Source organism: Aotus nancymaae, unplaced genomic scaffold (genome assembly GCF_030222135.1).
Source record: "Aotus nancymaae isolate 86718 unplaced genomic scaffold, 86718_ANA_hifiasm-v0.15.2.pri h1tg000015l_1, whole genome shotgun sequence".
Classification (NCBI taxonomy): Eukaryota; Metazoa; Chordata; class Mammalia; order Primates; family Aotidae; genus Aotus; species Aotus nancymaae.
Window position 1 is genome coordinate 1362496 of NW_026988427.1, and position 18419 is coordinate 1380914.

The 18419-nt window shown below is 44.3% G+C and overlaps 1 protein-coding gene across 2 annotated transcripts in view; it reads left to right on the forward strand.

Annotated features, from left to right (window-relative positions):
• The window catches only part of DOCK2 (dedicator of cytokinesis 2), a 437527-nt gene that overhangs the window by 346672 nt on the left and 72436 nt on the right, over window positions 1–18419 (forward strand). For both annotated transcript variants that reach the window (XM_064376547.1, XM_064376548.1), the window contains exons 30-32: window positions 5988–6066; window positions 16868–16968; window positions 17059–17117. In XM_064376547.1, the coding sequence (XP_064232617.1) occupies window positions 5988–6066; window positions 16868–16968; window positions 17059–17117 (239 nt within the window). The remainder of the gene's footprint in view (window positions 1–5987; window positions 6067–16867; window positions 16969–17058; window positions 17118–18419) is intronic.

The following is an 18419-nucleotide window of genomic DNA, read 5'->3' on the forward strand; positions in this document are numbered from 1 at the left end:
TGATCAGTAGAATCAACTACATCCCATGAATGACAGGGGACTGGGATTTGGAGTGGCCCTTTCCCTCCCTTGGTGAATCTCACCAGACAGGGCATATCTGCCTTTTATTCACATGATACTATCTGTGGGCATGGGTCCATGCTGTGTTGTCACATGGGAATATCATCAGCCTCGTATCGTCCTGCCCCAGAACTTCGAGGCAGTGGGCAGTTAAGGATGACCATAACAACAACCACTGACATGTACTGAGGACATCTATGTGCCGAGGCACTGGGCCCCTGCTTCCTGTATTGCATCTCATTTAGTCTTCACACATGGCTCCATTTACAGATGGGGCAGTTGAGATTCACAGAGGTCAACCACTCAGCCCATGGCCGCAGCTCAGAAGAGTGGCTGAGTGGGAAGGTGACCCTGGCAGGTTGCAGCACCAGCAGGCGTCTATATGCACCTTCCACTTCTGGGCCCGGGCCAGGGAGTAGTACATGTAGTGTGTATAGGCTTATTCTTGGCTGCCTCCTGTGACCAGCATTTGTTCTGCCACATGAAGGGAAGTAGGAAGCTGGGGACTTGAGCCAGCAGGCTCTGTGAGGCCTCACACGGAACAGTTTTCAGGATAGCAAGCCCAGGTTTGGCTCCTCGTTCTGTCAGTTTCTTCCTACTCACAACAGCTGACTTCTCTGTTCCCTGCTCTATTGCGTATGGCTTCTAGTTCTTTGTGGAATCGTCTGCCCATGGCTTCTGCTCAAGGCTCGGATTGCATTCTCCCTCCTCGTGGGCTGTCTGAAAGGATGGGTCTACTTTTGTCCAGGCTTGGGTATCTCCATCGCACAGTACTACATCCATAAGACCACCCATGGGCTGCCGGCCCGCCCATGCAAGACTGTTTTGAGTCAAGTGTTGGCCCTGGGCCCAGTCAGTTGTGGGCAGGCAGCAGAATGATGTGGACGAAGTGTGAAGGGCTGTGTGCACGACAGGCACGAGCAGAAGCATGCCGGTGCCGGAAGTCCGTGGAGGCTGACCTTCCGAGGAGCCAGTGTGTCCTTCTGGTTAACTGAAAACACTTTAGAGAAACAAAAACCTGAGTTTGGGTCTGTTCTCTTCTGCTTCTTTGCTGTTTGAATGTGGAGAAATTATTTGATCTTTCTAAGGCTCAGTCTCCTCTCCTGTTAAATGGGTACAACAGTAGCTTCTGTTAGACTTTCCGCCGAGCTCAATGAGGAAACAGAGACCGGAGTGAGGAAATTAAAAGCCAATTTATTCGGCTCCTGGGCGAGGTTCTATGGTCCGAGAAGGGGCCAGAGAAGTCGCGCTTCTCTTCTTGGGGCGTGGGGTTTTATAGGGAGTAGAAGTGGCTGATTGACTGCGGGGGAAACAAAGACAAGGTAGTTCTATTGGGTGTTAAAAGACTGGGGACGGGCGAGGTGACAAAGCGGGGGCATTTCCATTGGGTATGAAGGGATTGAGCACGGACGAGGGGCTGGCCGAGGATGTACGGGGGAGCTACCATAGGGCAGGCTCTTGGCAGGCCTTTTCAAAATTTATGGCAGGTGCAGGACTGAGATTGGAATGCGGACATGGGCAAGGGGAGCCTGCGTGGAGAGGGCAAATGCTGAGCAATGTGCTCAGTATGATGATATAGTTTTTAGGCACGGAGAGAGAAGGGCATGTCCATTCGGCTCCCAAGGAGGCACCGGCCTTACAGCTTCTACTTCAGTTTGTAGAATTAAATGAAATAATGTCTGTAGAGCTCTTAGCACAGGGCATATGAATTATGATAATTGATTCTTCCATCATTGTTATTAATAGGTAAATAGAGAAACACACTCAGAGTTGAGTGTTTTAATTATTAATTAAGTGTGCTCACAGCTTGGATTGAACAGAATTACAGAGATGATCTTGTGGACACAACTGCACTGTGACACAATACCTAGATTCTGCAGGCAGTGTGACTTCATGTAAATCCTGATTTCACGTGTACTGGCTGGGCTATTGGGAAAGTCACCTAAACTCACATCTCTAAGTGGAAACCACATCTAACTCAGAGATATGTGAGCATTAGAAAAACAAAAGCAAAAGAGGAAAAAAATCCATGCAAAGCCTCTAGCATGGAGCCTGGCACACAGTTGAAAACCGTGGTTGGGATTGTTCTTCCTCCCATACAGCTACTAAGCATCACGGAAGAGACACAGGAAGTGCTAGGCTGAGATTTGACAATGAACTTTGTTTTCAACAACTCAAGTTCATTGTTGAGAGTAACCGAGTTGACTGTATGTTCATCCTAACCCACTTTACTATATGAGTGCTTAGGCTTTAAGTACAATTATCATTTAAAAAAAAAGAAGAAAAATGCCTTACTTTTCTCAGCCCAAACGTGGGCAACCAAAGTTAAGTGATATTCTTCTTTCTTTTTTTTTTTTTTTTGAGACGGAGTTTCGCTCTTGTTGCCCAGGCCGGAGTGCAATGGCGCAATCTCGGCTCACCGCAACCTCCGCCTCCTGGGTTCAGGCAATTCTCCTGCCTCAGCCTCCTGAGTAGCTGGGATTACAGGCACGCGCCACCATGCCCAGCTAATTTTTTGTATTTTTAGTAGAGACGGGGTTTCACCATGTTGACCAGGATGGCCTCGATCTCTTGACCTCGTGATCCACCCTCCTCGGCCTCCCTAAGTGCTGGGATTACAGGCTTGAGCCACCGCGCCCGGCCGATATTCTTATTTCTAATGTGTGGCTGTGAAAGACTCTAGAGAAAGGGAGGAACTTTGATTTACCTGCTACTAATCCCCATCATCAGCACAGGGGCAGATCAATTCCTGGTCATTAGACTGGCCTTTGAGGCTGGAGACAAGTTTAAGCTGACAACCAAAATAATGACTGTTACTGGAACGACTGATAGCTTTGTTGCTGCTGAGAATGTGTGAAAGCCCTCACTTTGGTATTGTATTCAAGATCCTGAGATGTTTACATATAATATGACAGCCACTCAATGCATTTCCATCTGGGGAATCAGATAACTAATCTTTCAAGAGAGAATACAAAATACGATGTTGTTTCAAAGACATATTGGTGAATAACAGACTAACAAAACCAAAGAAATCTCACTTTGTGACAGCCTGATGGGGTGGCAGATTTTGTGGAGTTTTTATTTCTGTTTTTGTAAGGTGCTGCCTGCCTCAAACCTGGCTGCTAACTGATCCCTGTCCTCTGTCTGCCCTGTTGTCTGGCTCTTGACTTTAGAAGAATGAAGCAGTCCAGTGGGGTCTGAAGCCACCTCAGCTAATAACCCTGTGAAAAAGGTTACATTACTGCTGTTTCACCAGGGAGGAGACTGAAATGTCAGGGGTGATATTAACATGCTCCAAAACCACACAGCTGGAGAGTAACAAAGCCAGAAATCACACCCATTTGTGTGTGTGTGTGTGTGTGTATATGTATGTATGTATGTATGTATGTGTGTGTGTGTGTGTGTGTGTCCAAATCCTGTGATCGCAGCGCCAGCATACACTGCCTTCTGTGCTCAACAGTCATGAAAGTATTTTAATGAACACCTGGCCTTGCAGTGCCTGATGTAACAAATGCTGCAGATACTCCACCCACCGACTCTTAGACCACCCCAAATCCGCCCATCCGCCGGCAGCTTCAGTGGACATTTCCCATGCACCCTGAGGCTTTCCTTCTTTCTTTCCCTGGGCTTTCTCTGGCTACAGAGTGCTCAACTCACCTGCAGGACAGGCCAGAAGTACCAGAGACTTTTGGCCCATTGGAGCAACTTTCAACCAGTGAGGTGCTGCAGCTAAGGGATAAATAGCCCAACCTTTTTGGTCCCTGAGAGGAGACACTTCTTATATGCATATGTGTTCTGTAAAATCCAGGTGTAAGATATGAGAGAAAGACATAGTTAAAGACGTTACCAAAGTTGTTTCTTTTTTATCCCTCACTCTGAGCAATTGGAAGAATAGAATTGTTCTTAACTTAGATGGGAGGACTACAGGAAGAAGTATTTCTGGATGAGTGTGGGGAGGGCAGGTGTCAGGAGTTTAGTTTTTAACATGGAAGTTTGAGATGCCTCTAAGTTATTCAAGTATAGGTATAGATCAGAGAGCTGAGTACAAGCTGGTGTTTAGAAGAGTGGTCAGGGATGGAGATACAAATTTAGGAGTTAAAGGCAGGTGAACTGGGGAGAATGTGAACTCATAGAGGGAGTCTGTGATTCCCAGGAGAGTAGAATCTACTCAAGAAGAGAGATGTTACTGAGTCATACAAGTAAATCATCCTAGACCATAATGAACATTAGGAAAGAGAGTTACAATGAGGATCCCCTGGGGGACACATAGTGCAGAAGACCCAGTCCTGCAGAAGCTCACAGTCTGAAAGAGGAGATGCAGCTGCACACCGACAGCTAGATTTAAAGTGTCTCATAGGATTGGTGCCAGAAATAATCTCAAAGAATGGGGTAGTCACAATCATTTAAGGTGGGATGATGGACAACTAAATGAAGAAGGCTCTTGATCTGGACCATGAAGGATAATCACCATGAAGAATCTTGACTTTCAGAGATGAGAAGGCGAGGGACATTCCACACAAAGAAAGAACACAGCCAGGGATTTGCGAAATACCAGAAGCACAGGGTAATTGCAAGAAATAAGCCTAGAAAAGAAGGTTGGGGTCCCATCATGAGGGTAGGTGTCCAGAGAAAGAGCTTGGACTTACCCTATGGGCAGTGGAGAGCCATTAAATCAATGATTGATATGGATGGAGCTGTCCTATAGGAAAAGGTGCTTTTCAGGATGAAAGAGTGAGAGACAGGAGGCTGCAAGACCAGTTGGAAGGGCTTGGCAAAGAGGAGGGAGAGAGCAACATGGACAGGAAGACACTTAAGGAGAAATATAAATCGACAGCAAGTACCAAAATGTCAAAAGTGCATGGCATTTGACTAGTTTTTTTTTTTTTTTTTTTGAGGCAGAGTGTCTGTTGCCCAGGCTGGAGTGCACTGTCACGATCTCAGATCACTGTAACCTCCGCCTCCCGGGTTCAAGGGATTCTCATGCCTCAGCTTCCCAAGTAGCTTGGATTACAGGGATATGCCACCACACCCAGTGAATTTTTATATTTTTAGTAGAGATAGGGTTTCACCATGTTGGTCAGGCTGGTCTCGAACTCCAGACCTCAAGTGACCCACCCGCCTTGGCCTCCCAAAGTGCTGGGGTTACAGATATGATTTCCCACACCTGGCCCATTTGAACAGTCTTATTACTTGGAGGAGAACACTGGAAAAGGAGTATATACAGGATGTATATGATATTCACAGAGGAGTAATCACTGGAGCATTGTTTATTACAGAAAAAAATGAGAAAAAAACAAAAAGACCGATCGATAAGAAATAGGTTAAACTAACTGTGATACATCCATACAGTAGAATGTTCTTCAGTGATTAGAAAGGATGATATATGTCTACATTCAATGGCATGAAAAAAGCACACAATTTATTGCTGAGTAAAAAAGACAGGCTGTGAAACAGCATTTGTTGGTTAGCCTCATTTATCAAAATGATATCCTTAAAATATCATTTGTATGTAAACATCCAGGGAGACCTTTGAAAATAATGTTCATCAACATGTCAATGACAGTTTTCGATAGATGATAGGATGTGGTGGCATGTTGTTTATTTGTTTTGGGATTGGGGGATGTGATTTCTCTTTAGTTCTTTTCTGGATGGTATGAATTTTCTGCCATAAGCTTGTAATATCTGAAACATAAAACAATGCAAATTTTCAGAAAGAAGTTAAACAGTTATTGAGTTCTTGCAAGACAAACAGCCCCGGGTCTAGAGTGTGAACAGTTGTTAATCTGCATTAGTTGACCTCTCTAAATCAGTAATTTGGCCTTTGAGACTCTCCCCACAGAGGGTAAGGGAATTTCAGTCTGGCACAAGGAGAGAGGAACCTGAGGGATCATGCTCAGATGGTCTGGTAATTTTCTGCCTTCTTCCAGGGTCTTCCTGAGAGCTATCAACAAGTTTGCAGAAACCATGAACCAGAAGTTCCTGGAGCACACAAACTTTGAGTTCCAAGTGAGTATGAGGCACCAGAGCTACCCATGGAGCTGCCTAGGGCATCTCTGACATGTGGGGCTGATTGCTCCATCAGACACATCCCAAAGCCCACAGAAGCTGTCCCAGTGTCTCCAGGGATTCCCAGGGTGGGGTGTGGCTGGGGAGAAAATTCTCAGGCTTTCAACCAGGGCCTTGATTAAATAGTCATCAATTCACCATCATATGCAAATGTGACTGTATAATGGATCTTATGCTAACAAGGAGACTTGCATTCATTCATTGTCAGAATCAGTCCCACCTTTTAAAAATGTATCACCCTTTTTTACTTTTCTATTCCCTGAAGCCAAAAGAGCTGCCAGTCATAGACACTGAAAAACAATTTACAATCAAGTTCCCCAGTACAACTTTGTGGCTCCTGATTCCTTTGAAAGTCATTTTTAGTGCTCAGCTAAGACCTGGGACCTCTGAGAGATTCAGGGTCCTAAGAGTAAGTGCATGAGGCAAACAGAATGACACATCTGCCCCAGGTCCAGGCCCAAGAAGAACAAACTCTGTGGGAAAGTCTGGATTGCTGCTTCTGCCTGGAGATGTGAGAGGGAAGCCCCCTGACCGCCCCCGCCAACCACACACAAAAGGATCCCCTTCAGAGAAGTCTCTGACCCCCAGCATCTCTTGCAGCAGGGGCTTAGGGAGTAGAAGACACTGAGCTCATCAACCCGGATGATGGTGATTTCTCCCTGCTCATTTAAGTTGTTCTGTTCCTGTCTGGGCCGAGGCCTGTGAGCAACTTCAGGCAAGGCCTGGACTGTATCCGTGCCTCAAATGAGTCATCTGTAAAATGTAACAACTACCCTTTCTACTTCATAGTTTTTTCCAGAACTGGAATGTGACGAGGGGGCTTGCTGGCAGAATCCACTTGTAAGGTCCCATGAGTTTCTGTTCAAATACTTCCTCCTTCAAGAGGCCTCCCTTGCCTGACTCCTCTCTGAGGATCACCCCCACTGACCCCACAGTCGTTATGCATCACCACCTGGCCTCCTGGAGTCTCTTCATAGCACTAAATGTCATTAGAAATCATCATTTTTGTCTACGTGCATATTTTCTCTCTTTCTGCCCGTGGAACGTAGCCTTGTGAGTATAAAGACCTTGAACACACAGCAACTCTATGCTCTGTGCCTGGCACATAGTAGGTATCCTTGGGGAAGTGATGTCTGGGCTGAGGCCTGTGAGATTCACCCCGCTGAGAGCACTAGCCTATGAGTATTTGCTGAGAGGATGAACAGTATCTTTGAACAAGATTCTCTTGAACTACCTTGCATTCACATCAGGCAACTGAACGATAATGAGAATGATGATAAAATGAGTAGCTGCTGTTTTCTGATGGTTAATACATGCCAGATCTCACGAGAAGCACCTTAAGGCCACTATCTTTCTCTGTCTTTACAACCACCCTATCGGTTAGCCACTACTACTACTATTTTTCTGCTCTAAGGAGGCAGTAAGACTCAGAGATAATAAGGGGATAGCCTGGTGTCATGGAGCATGTTGATGCAAAGTTGGGACCAGAACTCAGTGGTGGCTGACACCAAGGCCCACATAGATGATAACAGCCACGTGCCAGATATAGACTTTCACCCCTGCAGTGGGTTGACTGCCCAACCGGGTTCTGGATGAGACTTTCCCCTGGCATTATAAATCTTTAGCTAGTTTGAATCAGGAGAGGTGTTTGATTCCCTTTCAAATATGGCCAAGATGCCTGCAGGCTCTGGTCATGGGTATGTTCAGAGAAGTTTGTGCTTTTTGGGAGGGACAACTTGGAACACCGTACCTAGGGGCCAGAGGTGACAGAGTTTGGTCCGTACAGCCGCAAGCTAGTTTGTTCATCTCTTTCTGTGGGTGTCAGCAATTGCAGCCTCGAACTTGCTTTCCTGACTTCACTCTTTTCCATGCTCTTAGACGGATATTTTCTAAGAGAAGTTCAACTTCAGTCCTTCTGGCCATTTCTTTAGGTTTATATACTGTTTTCCTGAAAGAAAATCTGTATTTGAGAGATGCTCAGAGATTGAGGGTTTTATACATGAGAAGTACGGGCTTGCAAGCTTAGTGACTTTAGACAATTACTTCATCTCTATGTGCCTCAGTTTCCTCAACATTAAATCAGGATACTAATAGCAGCTGTGTCATTGGATTGTTGTGAGGATTAAGTGAATTAATTCACGTAAAGCATTTAGAACAGTGCTGGGAACATAGTAGCCATTTAATAAGTGTTAGCTCATTATAACAATAATAATCTTACTATTTGGATAATCGTGATGATGATCATGACCCTAAATGTGTCAGGGCTGGGGATGCATGTCAGTCTTTGATAAACAGGACAGGAGGGAGGCCTTTTTCTGGTCACCACAACCTTGCCTGGGGCTGTTACACCCACAAGATTCTGTAAAACAGGAGGGTGGCCAACATCACAAAATAAAGTAAGTCTCTTTTCCCGATGAGGCTTCCATAGGTATTTACTGAAAAGTACCCACGAACAGGACCATTTTCCAGCCTTATCTTTGTTCTCCTACCTTTTCCTCCCCATGTGAGAATGGATTTGTTCTCTGTACCCTGCCTGGAACATGCCTTGTCTCCTTCTTACGGTCTTATTAATTATGCATTTAATAGCAGCAGGAACAGCATCCATCACTGACTGCTGCCTGTCTTGGCAGCCACTGACCAGAGGAGGGGCAGGTGCAATGAGATTATCCCTAATATCTTTCCCAGAACTGTGGTTTTTGTGATTCAAAGGGCAGAAAGTAAGAAGCTTGGTGAGTGCCACTCTGTAGGTGACAAGAACTGGGAATTATAAAATGGTGTTTTCTGCTTGGGGCTAAGATTACTTGCATTCCAGGCCCTATTCAGGATGCTGGTCTTTGGTGTCTGCATCAGTTTGTGTGGTCAGGGAAGACCAAGAGAGGATTTCCAATTCAAATCAGCAAGAATTTTTAAGAGCAGTTCTCATGGGCCCAGACTATTGCAACATGCTTCAAGGAGCTCAGAAGCAAAAAACACTGCTCTATCCTCAAGGATCTTGGAATCTCTGATAGAAGGTTACATAAATATACCTTCTAGCATCCAGGCTTTTGAAGAACATGACTAACTTTATTGGGCATCTACTTACAAAATGTTGATTCTCATCGTAATCTTGCTAGATTAGGATATATGCATTTGACTGGTGAATAAACTGAGCTTCAGAGAATTGATTGACTTTTCTGTTAAAGGTCATCTAACCAATAAATGGAGCTGCTGGGATTCAACCCCAGGTCTGTCTGCAAAGCCCATCCTCTTTTCACTCTTCTGCTCTGTCTCTTAGGAACAGGGTGCCTTTGGATTCAAGGAGACAGCTCTATTTAGATCCAGAAGCACCCTCTGCCCTTGCTAGTTCTTACTGGTACTGGGATAGAGAGCTCTGAGATGATTGGCTGGAAGATGAGACTCTCCATGCTGAAATCTCTGATTGGCCCTGGAATCAGAGATTATACTTGGGCTCCGGAAAGACTCTGTTTTCGACAGCTCTGTGTTTGGTATTGAGATCATTCTCTCTACTTGGGGATGTTCTAATCAGCTTTGGGTATGGCTATTTCTGCCTAGGCTTTGAGGCATTTTTGGATTACCAGCCTATCCTGGGAGCTATTTTGGATATCCTGTGAAATGAAAAATTTCTAGAATATTCCTAGCCATTAGTAGAGAAATGAGGGCCACCTTGGTCTTTATAATGGGAAATGTAACCGGTGATGCCAAAAACAGGTGAGGGAGACCCACACAGAGGGAGTACTTGTCAAAGCCTTGCAACCACCCATAGTACCAGTACAGGGGGACTCATGGTGTGATGGTTCACCAGGCAGAAGCGTGCGCACATGCCTGGGTACAGTTTCTCCGGCCCTGCCTGCTTCAGCTTTTAGGCCCCAGACATCCTCTAGTCTGATATTCCTCACCTGAGTCCACACCTGGGCCCTTCCACTCCCAGAACCAGGGGCATCCCCAAAGTGGTCATGACAGCTGTGTCTCTGCCCCTCAGAGGGGGGCAGGCTGACTGAATTTCAGCACCGCTGCATTCTGGTTTGTTTGTTTTATTTTTTAATTGAAATTTGGGCTAAATAATGATTTGAGGTCACTGAGAAAGAATCCTGATTCTGATTAAAAAGTATTGATCTCTCTGCTATAAAGACGATAGTCCTTACAAACATTAGATGGACCAGTGAAAACTTTAACCAACAACGAAGCTGAAAGGACACTGAGAAAGAAGAGTGATTTCGGCAGAAGAGCAGAGTGGTGAAAAATGCAAGTCCTGGGGCAGATAAACTGGATTCAGATGCCACCTTCATCATGTACCTCTGTGATATTGGGCAAGATATTGAACCTTTCTGGGCCTCAGTTTCCTGATCAGAAAATGGGGAGAATCATTATACAAATCTCATGGTTGTTTAGGGGGATTTAACTAGAATGCATGTAGTGTGCTTGGCTCATTAATGAACTCATTCAAACAGTATTTCCCAAGCACATGCTGACTCAGACATGATGCACGAAACTGTATATACAATAGTGAATTTAAAAAGAAGGTTCTTGCTTGCTTGATGCTGATATCCAGTACGGGAGACAGAATATAAATTAATTTTGTTTAAAATATGACTTAGGTGCTGTAAACAGGGTATAATATGGGTGAATAATGGGCAAATCTACTTTGGCTTGGATGAGTGAAGAAGGCTTTTGCAAGACTAAGATTTTACTAGGCAGTGATTTCCTCATTTAGTCCTTACAACTACGCCCTTTAGATACGATTGTCCTCATTTTCTAGATGAAGTTACTGAGAGACAGAAAGGTAGCGTAACTTGTTCATGGTAATGGAGCTGGTAATTGAATTGAAACTCTGGAAGGCAACCTGACAGTATCTATAAAAACAAAGACAAAACAAAACAAAACAAAAACAACGAAACCTACATAGACTCTGTATCTTAGAAATTCCAGTTCTAGGAATGTATACTACTGATGCAGTTTCCCATGCATAAAGATGTTTAAATAAGGGTGTTGATTACAGCACTGTTGCTAGCGCAAAAAAAAAAAAAAAAAATTGGAATCAAGCTAAATGTCTATAAATAGGGAATTTGGTTAAAATTAAAGTACATCCTCATAGCAGAATACAATGTAGCAATAAAAGAGAATGAAGCAGATCTGTATATGCTAATATAGAAACATTTGCAAGATATATTGGTAAGAGAAAGAAGCCAAGTGCAGCAGACTTTTAAAAAAGATGTCTATGCATACATTTGTTTATGCATAAAAAATTCTGAAAGGCTATCCAAGGAATTGTTAGCATTTTCTTCTGGGGAATTAGGCTTGGATTCAAGGTAGGATGGAAAATAACTTTTTCCTATTAAATCTTTTCTATCATTTTTTTAACTATGTGTGTGTATTACTTTTATAATTTTTTGAGAGCTAATTAAAAGTAACTAAATTCTCATTATACCCACTAGCAGTATGACTTTGGGTAGTCTTTTACCTTATCTGGACTTTACCTCCGTGCAATATGGTAGTCAGAACAGATGACACTTAAATTTATTCCAGTTCTAACCCTCTATTGTCCTATAATTTCAAAATATTAAATTTCCAATCTGAAATCACCTCATCTCTTCCCCAGGGCAAAGAGACCTGTCGTTTTGCTAAAGAGATACTGTGGCTTCCCCTAACCAGCTGAGCTAGGCACTTAGTAGAAATATCACCAGGCAGTTTGTAACAGGGCGGAAAGAAAAATCTAGGACCCTTTGAAGAATTTCTCTGACAATACAGCAATCGATAAATAAATATTTCCTGGAGCCCAGCTGTATTCAAGTCATTGTGCTGAGCATGGCATTAGAGATACTAATAAATGGAAGACACAGTCTTGTTACTTGTGGAGCTTACAATTGGAGAAGACAGGGCATACAAATACTCCACAACCAACGCTACTGTCAACACCACCATTCCATTTACTGAGCACGTAGTGCCAAGCCTGTAATGGATGCCTCGTGCTCATATCATATGATCCTGTAACTACAACAGTCCATTATGGTAGGTACCATTATTTTGGGTATTCTACAAGTGAGGAAAATGAGGCTCAGAAAGGTCAAGTAACTAGCCAAAGGCAACCCATCTAATAAGCAATAGAACTGGTTTTCACACCCTGGTCTGCAAGACACTGACACGTGCGTTCTTGACCATCAGGCAATGCTGTAATGAGAAATGAATAGAGCACAAGGCCTAGTACAGAACCTGTTAGTGGATGGAGTTGCACACAATAAGTGCTCCTCAAATCAGGAAGTGATCAGGCAGACCCAAGGTGCCCTGCAATCTAGAAAGGCTTCCTGAAGGAAGCAGGTCTTGAACTCAGCTTGGATGTAAGAATAGGAGACAGTCACTGTAGGTATGAGAACCACTGTGAGCAAAGCCATGGAGACCAAAATGTTCCTGTGATCTCTGTGGAGTCAGAGCAGACCAGCCCAACTAGGTGGGCAGTTTGTCGAAGGAGACTACACTGGAGGCCATGGAAATTGTATGAGACTTTAAAAGCCAGGTGAATGCATTTGGATCTGATTCTTCGAGAACAAGAGTGAAGAAAGGCTGGGGGCAGAGGCATTATAAGTATTCAGCGATATGTAGCTGTGACCACTGCACAGAGCCACACACTGTGACAACCTCCTCTGAGTTCCAGAAGTAATTCCATAGAGCCCCATGAGCAGAACTGGGCAGGGGCTATGGGTGAGGTACTTGGATACCATTTGTGATTCACTAAGAAGATGAGGCACAGCTATGGCCTCCTGGTTCATAAAGGTCTTCCAGAACAGAAGCCAAAATCAAAACAAAACCAGGCCCATTCCCATGAGAATTGAAAATGTATGTCCACACAGAAATTTGTACAAAAATATTCATAGCAGCGTAGCGTCAATGCTGTCACTCATAATATTCAAAGACTGGCAAAACTCAAATGACCATCAGTGGATGAATGGATAAACAAAATGTATATATTCATATGATAGAATATTATTCAACAATAAAAAAAATAAAGTACTGATCCACACTACAACATGGATGAACCTTGAAAGCATTACGCTAATTATAAGAAGTCATGCATGAAAAGTCACATATTGTATGATGTCACTTATATGAACTGTCAGAATAGGCAAATCCACAGAGACAGACAGTACATTAGTATTAACAGTTTCCAGGCAGTTTGTAGCAGGGCAGAAAGAAAAATCTGGGACCTTTTGGAGATTTTCTGTGACAATACAGCAATCGAGAAATGTTTTCTGGAGCCCAACTGTATTCAAGTCATTGTGCTGAGCATGGCGTTAGGGACACAAATAAATGGAAGACAGGAACTGGTACTTGTGGAGCTTACAACTGGAGAAGACAGGGCATACAAATACTTCACAACCAGTGCTACCATCAACACCACCATTGCATTTACTGAGTGCTGGGTGTATGCCAAGGCTGGGGTGGATGCCTCACACTTGCATAGTTTCCAGGGACCGGGTAGGAGAAGGTGTTGGTGTGTTGTTGGGGAGAAGGGGGACTGACTGTTATTGTTATGGGTAGAGTGTTTCTTTGTTTTTGTTTTTGTTTTTTTTTGAGATGGAATTTCACTCTTGTTGCCCAGGCTGGAGGGCAATGGAGTGATCTTGGCTCACTGCAACCTCTGCATCCCAGGTTCAAGCGATTCTCCTGCCTCAGCCTCTTGAGTAGCTAGGACTACAGGCATGTGCCACCATGCTTGGCTAATTTTTGTATTTTTAGTAGAGATGGGTTTCTTCATGTTGGTCAGGGTGGTCTTGAACTCCAGACCTCAGGTGATCCACCTGCCTCAGCCTCCCAAAGTGCTGGGATTACAGATGTGAGCCACCACGCCTGGTTGGTTAGAGGGTTTCTTTTGGCATGATGAAAATGGTTGAACCACCTTGTGAATATACTAAAAACTAAATCATACACTTTAAAAAGTGAATTTTATGGTATATAAATTATATCTCAGTTTTTTTTTTTTTTAATCAGGAATGTGATGACAGAGAAAACACTTTTCTGAAGAATTCATTCAGGGTGGAATAAAGACTGGCAAGAGGCTCAACCATATTTGACTTGTCTTATGTGTTAGGGAGCATTTCTGAAATCATTCTCGCAAGTAATTGTAAATTAACTTGTTTTGTTGGATATCTATTTCCTGTTGTACCTTGATTACTCTTTTGCTGTCCCCTAAAATAAGAGATTTCTCACGTCCATGGAAACACTCATTTCCATGTCCTGTGGCCATGCTTTTCCATTTCCCCGGCTTGTTGTTTCAAACTCTCATCTTAAATGTGAGAAGGTATGAGCTCTGGACATAAGCAGACCAAAGCTGCACATTTTCAAAGCAAGGCCCTGGAGAAGCTGCTAAGTCACTTGGGTGCCAGGAGGAAAGGCAGTCTGAGGGGATGTGGACAGGAGATGCAAGTTTAGATATAGCAATCTTAGATAAGCAAGGTTGCTACGGAAACAAGGGGATTTGATTCCAAGTGTTACAGGAAACTTTGGAGGACTTTGAGGAAGGGAGTGGCATGATCTGATATTTTTGTTTGTTTGTTTGTTTGTTTCTTTGTTTTTTGAGATGGAATCTCTCTCTGTCAACCAGGCTGGAGTGCAGTGGTGCCATCTTGGTTCACTGCAACCTCCGCCTCCTGGGTTCAAGTGATTTTCCTGTTCAGCCTCCTGACTAGCTGGGGTTACAGATGCATGCCACTACGCCCAGCTAATTTTTATATTTTTAGTTGAGACAGGGTTTCACCATGTTGGTCAGGCTGATCTCGAATGGTCTGATGTGTCTAAAAGGTTCTTCTGGTCTTTGCACAGAGAGCTGACTTTAAGGGGGCCACGAGCCAAGAGACCATTTCACTGCACCCCAGGAGCAGTTTGGTTTTTTGTGCCCTGGGTGATAAAGGTCCAAGTGAAGAAAAAAGCTTTCACTCAACAAAATGTAAGCTGCACGAGACCAGGCATCACTGTCTGTGTAACCGCTGCTCTCTCACCACATTGTGGCAATGCCTGGGCACCTAGCAGATGTTCCAGAAATATCCGTTAAATACATCCCCAGCTGAAGACTAACCGTGGTGTGTTAAAAGAGCCTCAAATGTCAGTCGGAAGGTCTGGGTGCAGTTCTTAGCTCTGACGTGTGTATAACAAGCTGAGAGACTTAGGCAAAAATACTTAACCTCTCTAAGCTTCAGTCTCCTCATCTATAAGAGAGGAATAAGAAGAGCTGTCAAGTGTTGAGATGAAAAGAGGATGTATAGAAAGTGCCTGGCCCGTGGTAAAATGAGAATGCTTGTTTTGCTTCTTTTGAAGACTGGAACCACAAGCCCATTTGAAAGTCACACTCTGGGCAGCAATGATAATGTTATTTTATCAGTGGACTAGTTGCCTTTTTCATTGCCTTGGCCATCTGCAAACACCAGTCAACATCTGCGAGTTAAGGATGAAGGTCTCCAGGCTGGATGATTTCTCTCACTAATGTTACCCATCCTCTTGCTATACACACTGTTGAGAGGGCCTTAAAGTGGGTGGGCTTTGTTCAGCAAGGCTGTCTCCCACCTACTCTTTGCAGGACCTTGGCATCGTGCAATAATTTCCCTTGAGCCCCGAGACCCTAGGCTGCATCACTGGCTTTGGTAACAAAGGAACCACTGAAATAAAGAAAAGCACAACAGCAAGAAGGCCAGCAAGCATTTCTGAGCTCTTACTGTGATTCATGTCTTTAAACACATCATTTTGTGTCATCTTTATTACAGCTTTCTGCAGTGGGTACCAGAGTCACCTCAGTTTTGCAGAAGGGTTCACCGAAGCGTTGCAATGAATGCATGGATTGTAGACCCATGGTTTGAATCTATAGTCTCTCTGGTTCTGTAGCCTGTATCAATATTGTCATCAGTGTGGCGAATCTTTTGAGCAGTCACCATGTGCTGACTCCTTTACCTGCTCTATTTCGCTGCAAGCTGGTGGAGTGGGTTCTAGAAGGTCTCTCCTGCCGTTGAGACCTTCTCCTAGCCTCACATATAGCACCAACAGATCAGATACAGGCAAAAATCCTGATAATCCTGCATCTCAGCTGGGCCAACAAGGGTTCTAACTGAAATGTGCCTCAGAATCACCTGAGTGCTTTTTAACCTGCAGATTTCTAGGTCCCAACCCCAGAGGTTCTGTTTCACTAAGTCTGGGCAGGGGCCAGAGAATTTGTAGCTCTAACAAGTTCCCAGGTGCTGCTGCTGATGATCTGGGAACCACGCTTTGAAACCATCAAACTAAGTGGGAAGAAAACACAAAATATTTTAAGACAGAATGGATTGCAGGTTGGTTCTCCAAGCTGTCAGGTGAATTAGGTAGGACTTCCAGAGAGGCTGTGAATCCCTGAATTATCTTACCCTTTATCACCCTCTAATTCCGGGGCAGGAAACAGCTCACCAGCTGGGGCAAGTTACATGTCTTTCAAAAAACAAAGCACAAAAAGGACAAAAATAAAAGTAAAATTCTCCTCTTCTCCCAAATTCTGTTGTCTGAGAGTGGACGTGGTGGATAGGTTAGCGCCTAGAGAAATCCATCCATCGTCTTCACTTTGGCCAGGATGTTAATTTCAGAGTCAGTGCCAGTTAGAAAATTGCAGTGGGCACAATTAAACTGGTTCTGCCTCTGTCTTCTGCCATCTTCATAAATTATTCACGCCACCCAGCACTTACGCCTTCCCATTTCAGACCCTCTCCATAACTGTTCTCTACTCTTTCATTTACAGCTGTGGAACAACTATTTTCATCTGGCAGTGGCTTTTATCACCCAGGATTCTCTGCAGCTGGAGCAGTTCTCGCACGCCAAGTACAACAAAATCCTGAATAAGTAGGTTGCATTTTTGGATTTCCTGAAGAGGGGGAGGTCCATGGGATCCTCTGAGACGGTGGCTGAAGCAGAGGCCTTTGTTCCTCCTAGGTACGGGGACATGAGACGTCTCATTGGCTTCTCCATCCGTGATATGTGGTACAAGCTTGGTGAGTAGGCACACACATTTGGATACCCACATCTGCATGCACCAAACTCCTTCTCAAAGACCATTCGTTAGAGGGCCATACGGGTTTTAGCAGTGGGAGCATGAAATAACAGTTCACCACTGTGTGTACCCTAGTTCTTAATAAGTGCCTGATTATACACTGAATGAAGGGGGGGGTCCCCATACCCACACCTACCACCCAACCTGCAAGCAGTTGGGAATATCAAGCTTCTGCTTGATGCCCCCAATGGGTTACAGATTCAAATACGAATTTATAAGAGGGACCAAGACTGTTATGGGAACTAACATGCTCACACATCACACGAATGCGTGCTGCTGATTGGAGGGTCATTCTGTATCCTGCATAGCATGGTCCACAAAACAGCCTCCAACCTCCTGGGGAGAATTGGTTCTCTGAAAGTTGAGAGGGTCTTTTGAGCTGAAAAGTGACCCCAGAAGCTGTCTTTGCCTCGGGGAACTGCCGGAATCCTGTATGATTACCTGAGTGGTACCTGCGGAGGGAAGGATGGAACCAAGGAGACATTCATTGAGAGTCTGAGTCAGGCCCGTGCTAAGAAGATTTTATTTAATGTTCACTTCCTGCAAGATTGAATTGTTCCCTCATCCTTTTATTGATCAGGAAACTCAGAAAGGGAAGTAACTTGCTTGAAATCAAACAGCTGGAAGCCTCCGAGTGTGATTTTGATTCCACAAGGACAGAGGCCATAAACCTTACTCCTAACCTGAATCCTCGTTCATAAATATTTGCTGAAAAGATGGATGGATGGATGGATGGATGGATGGATGGATGGATGGACAGTAATGAATTTTTTGTTTTTCTGCTCCTTCCTTGATGCTCTGATGCCAAATTGTTCTGCCCTTGGTGTGGCTGCTGAATTTCCTACAAGTGCTAACTGTGCCCGTCTCTTGGATTTAATTTTTGTTCCCTCTCCAGACTATGCTTCTTGCTTCCCCAGACCTCTTATTGTCTGCCAGTTTCCATGAGTTTTTTAGGCAGCAGTTGCATGCCCTTTCCAGCAAATTCTGTCCACTGTGGGGGAAGCATAGCACAGTGGATAGACGATCAGTCTGGCTTCTGTGGTTGCTGGTAGCATCAGACTTAAGCTAAGAGCAGTACATGCTGGATAACAGGGCGGCTACAGGTTGGCTCCCAAAGCCTAAGGCAAAGCCAAGGACCCAAGCCCAGAGCAGACTGCCACATCTTTGCTTTGGGCCTTGCTCTGACATTTACATGCTACAAGGCCTAAAACAAGGGGACTTAGCATTACCAGGCCTAAGTTGA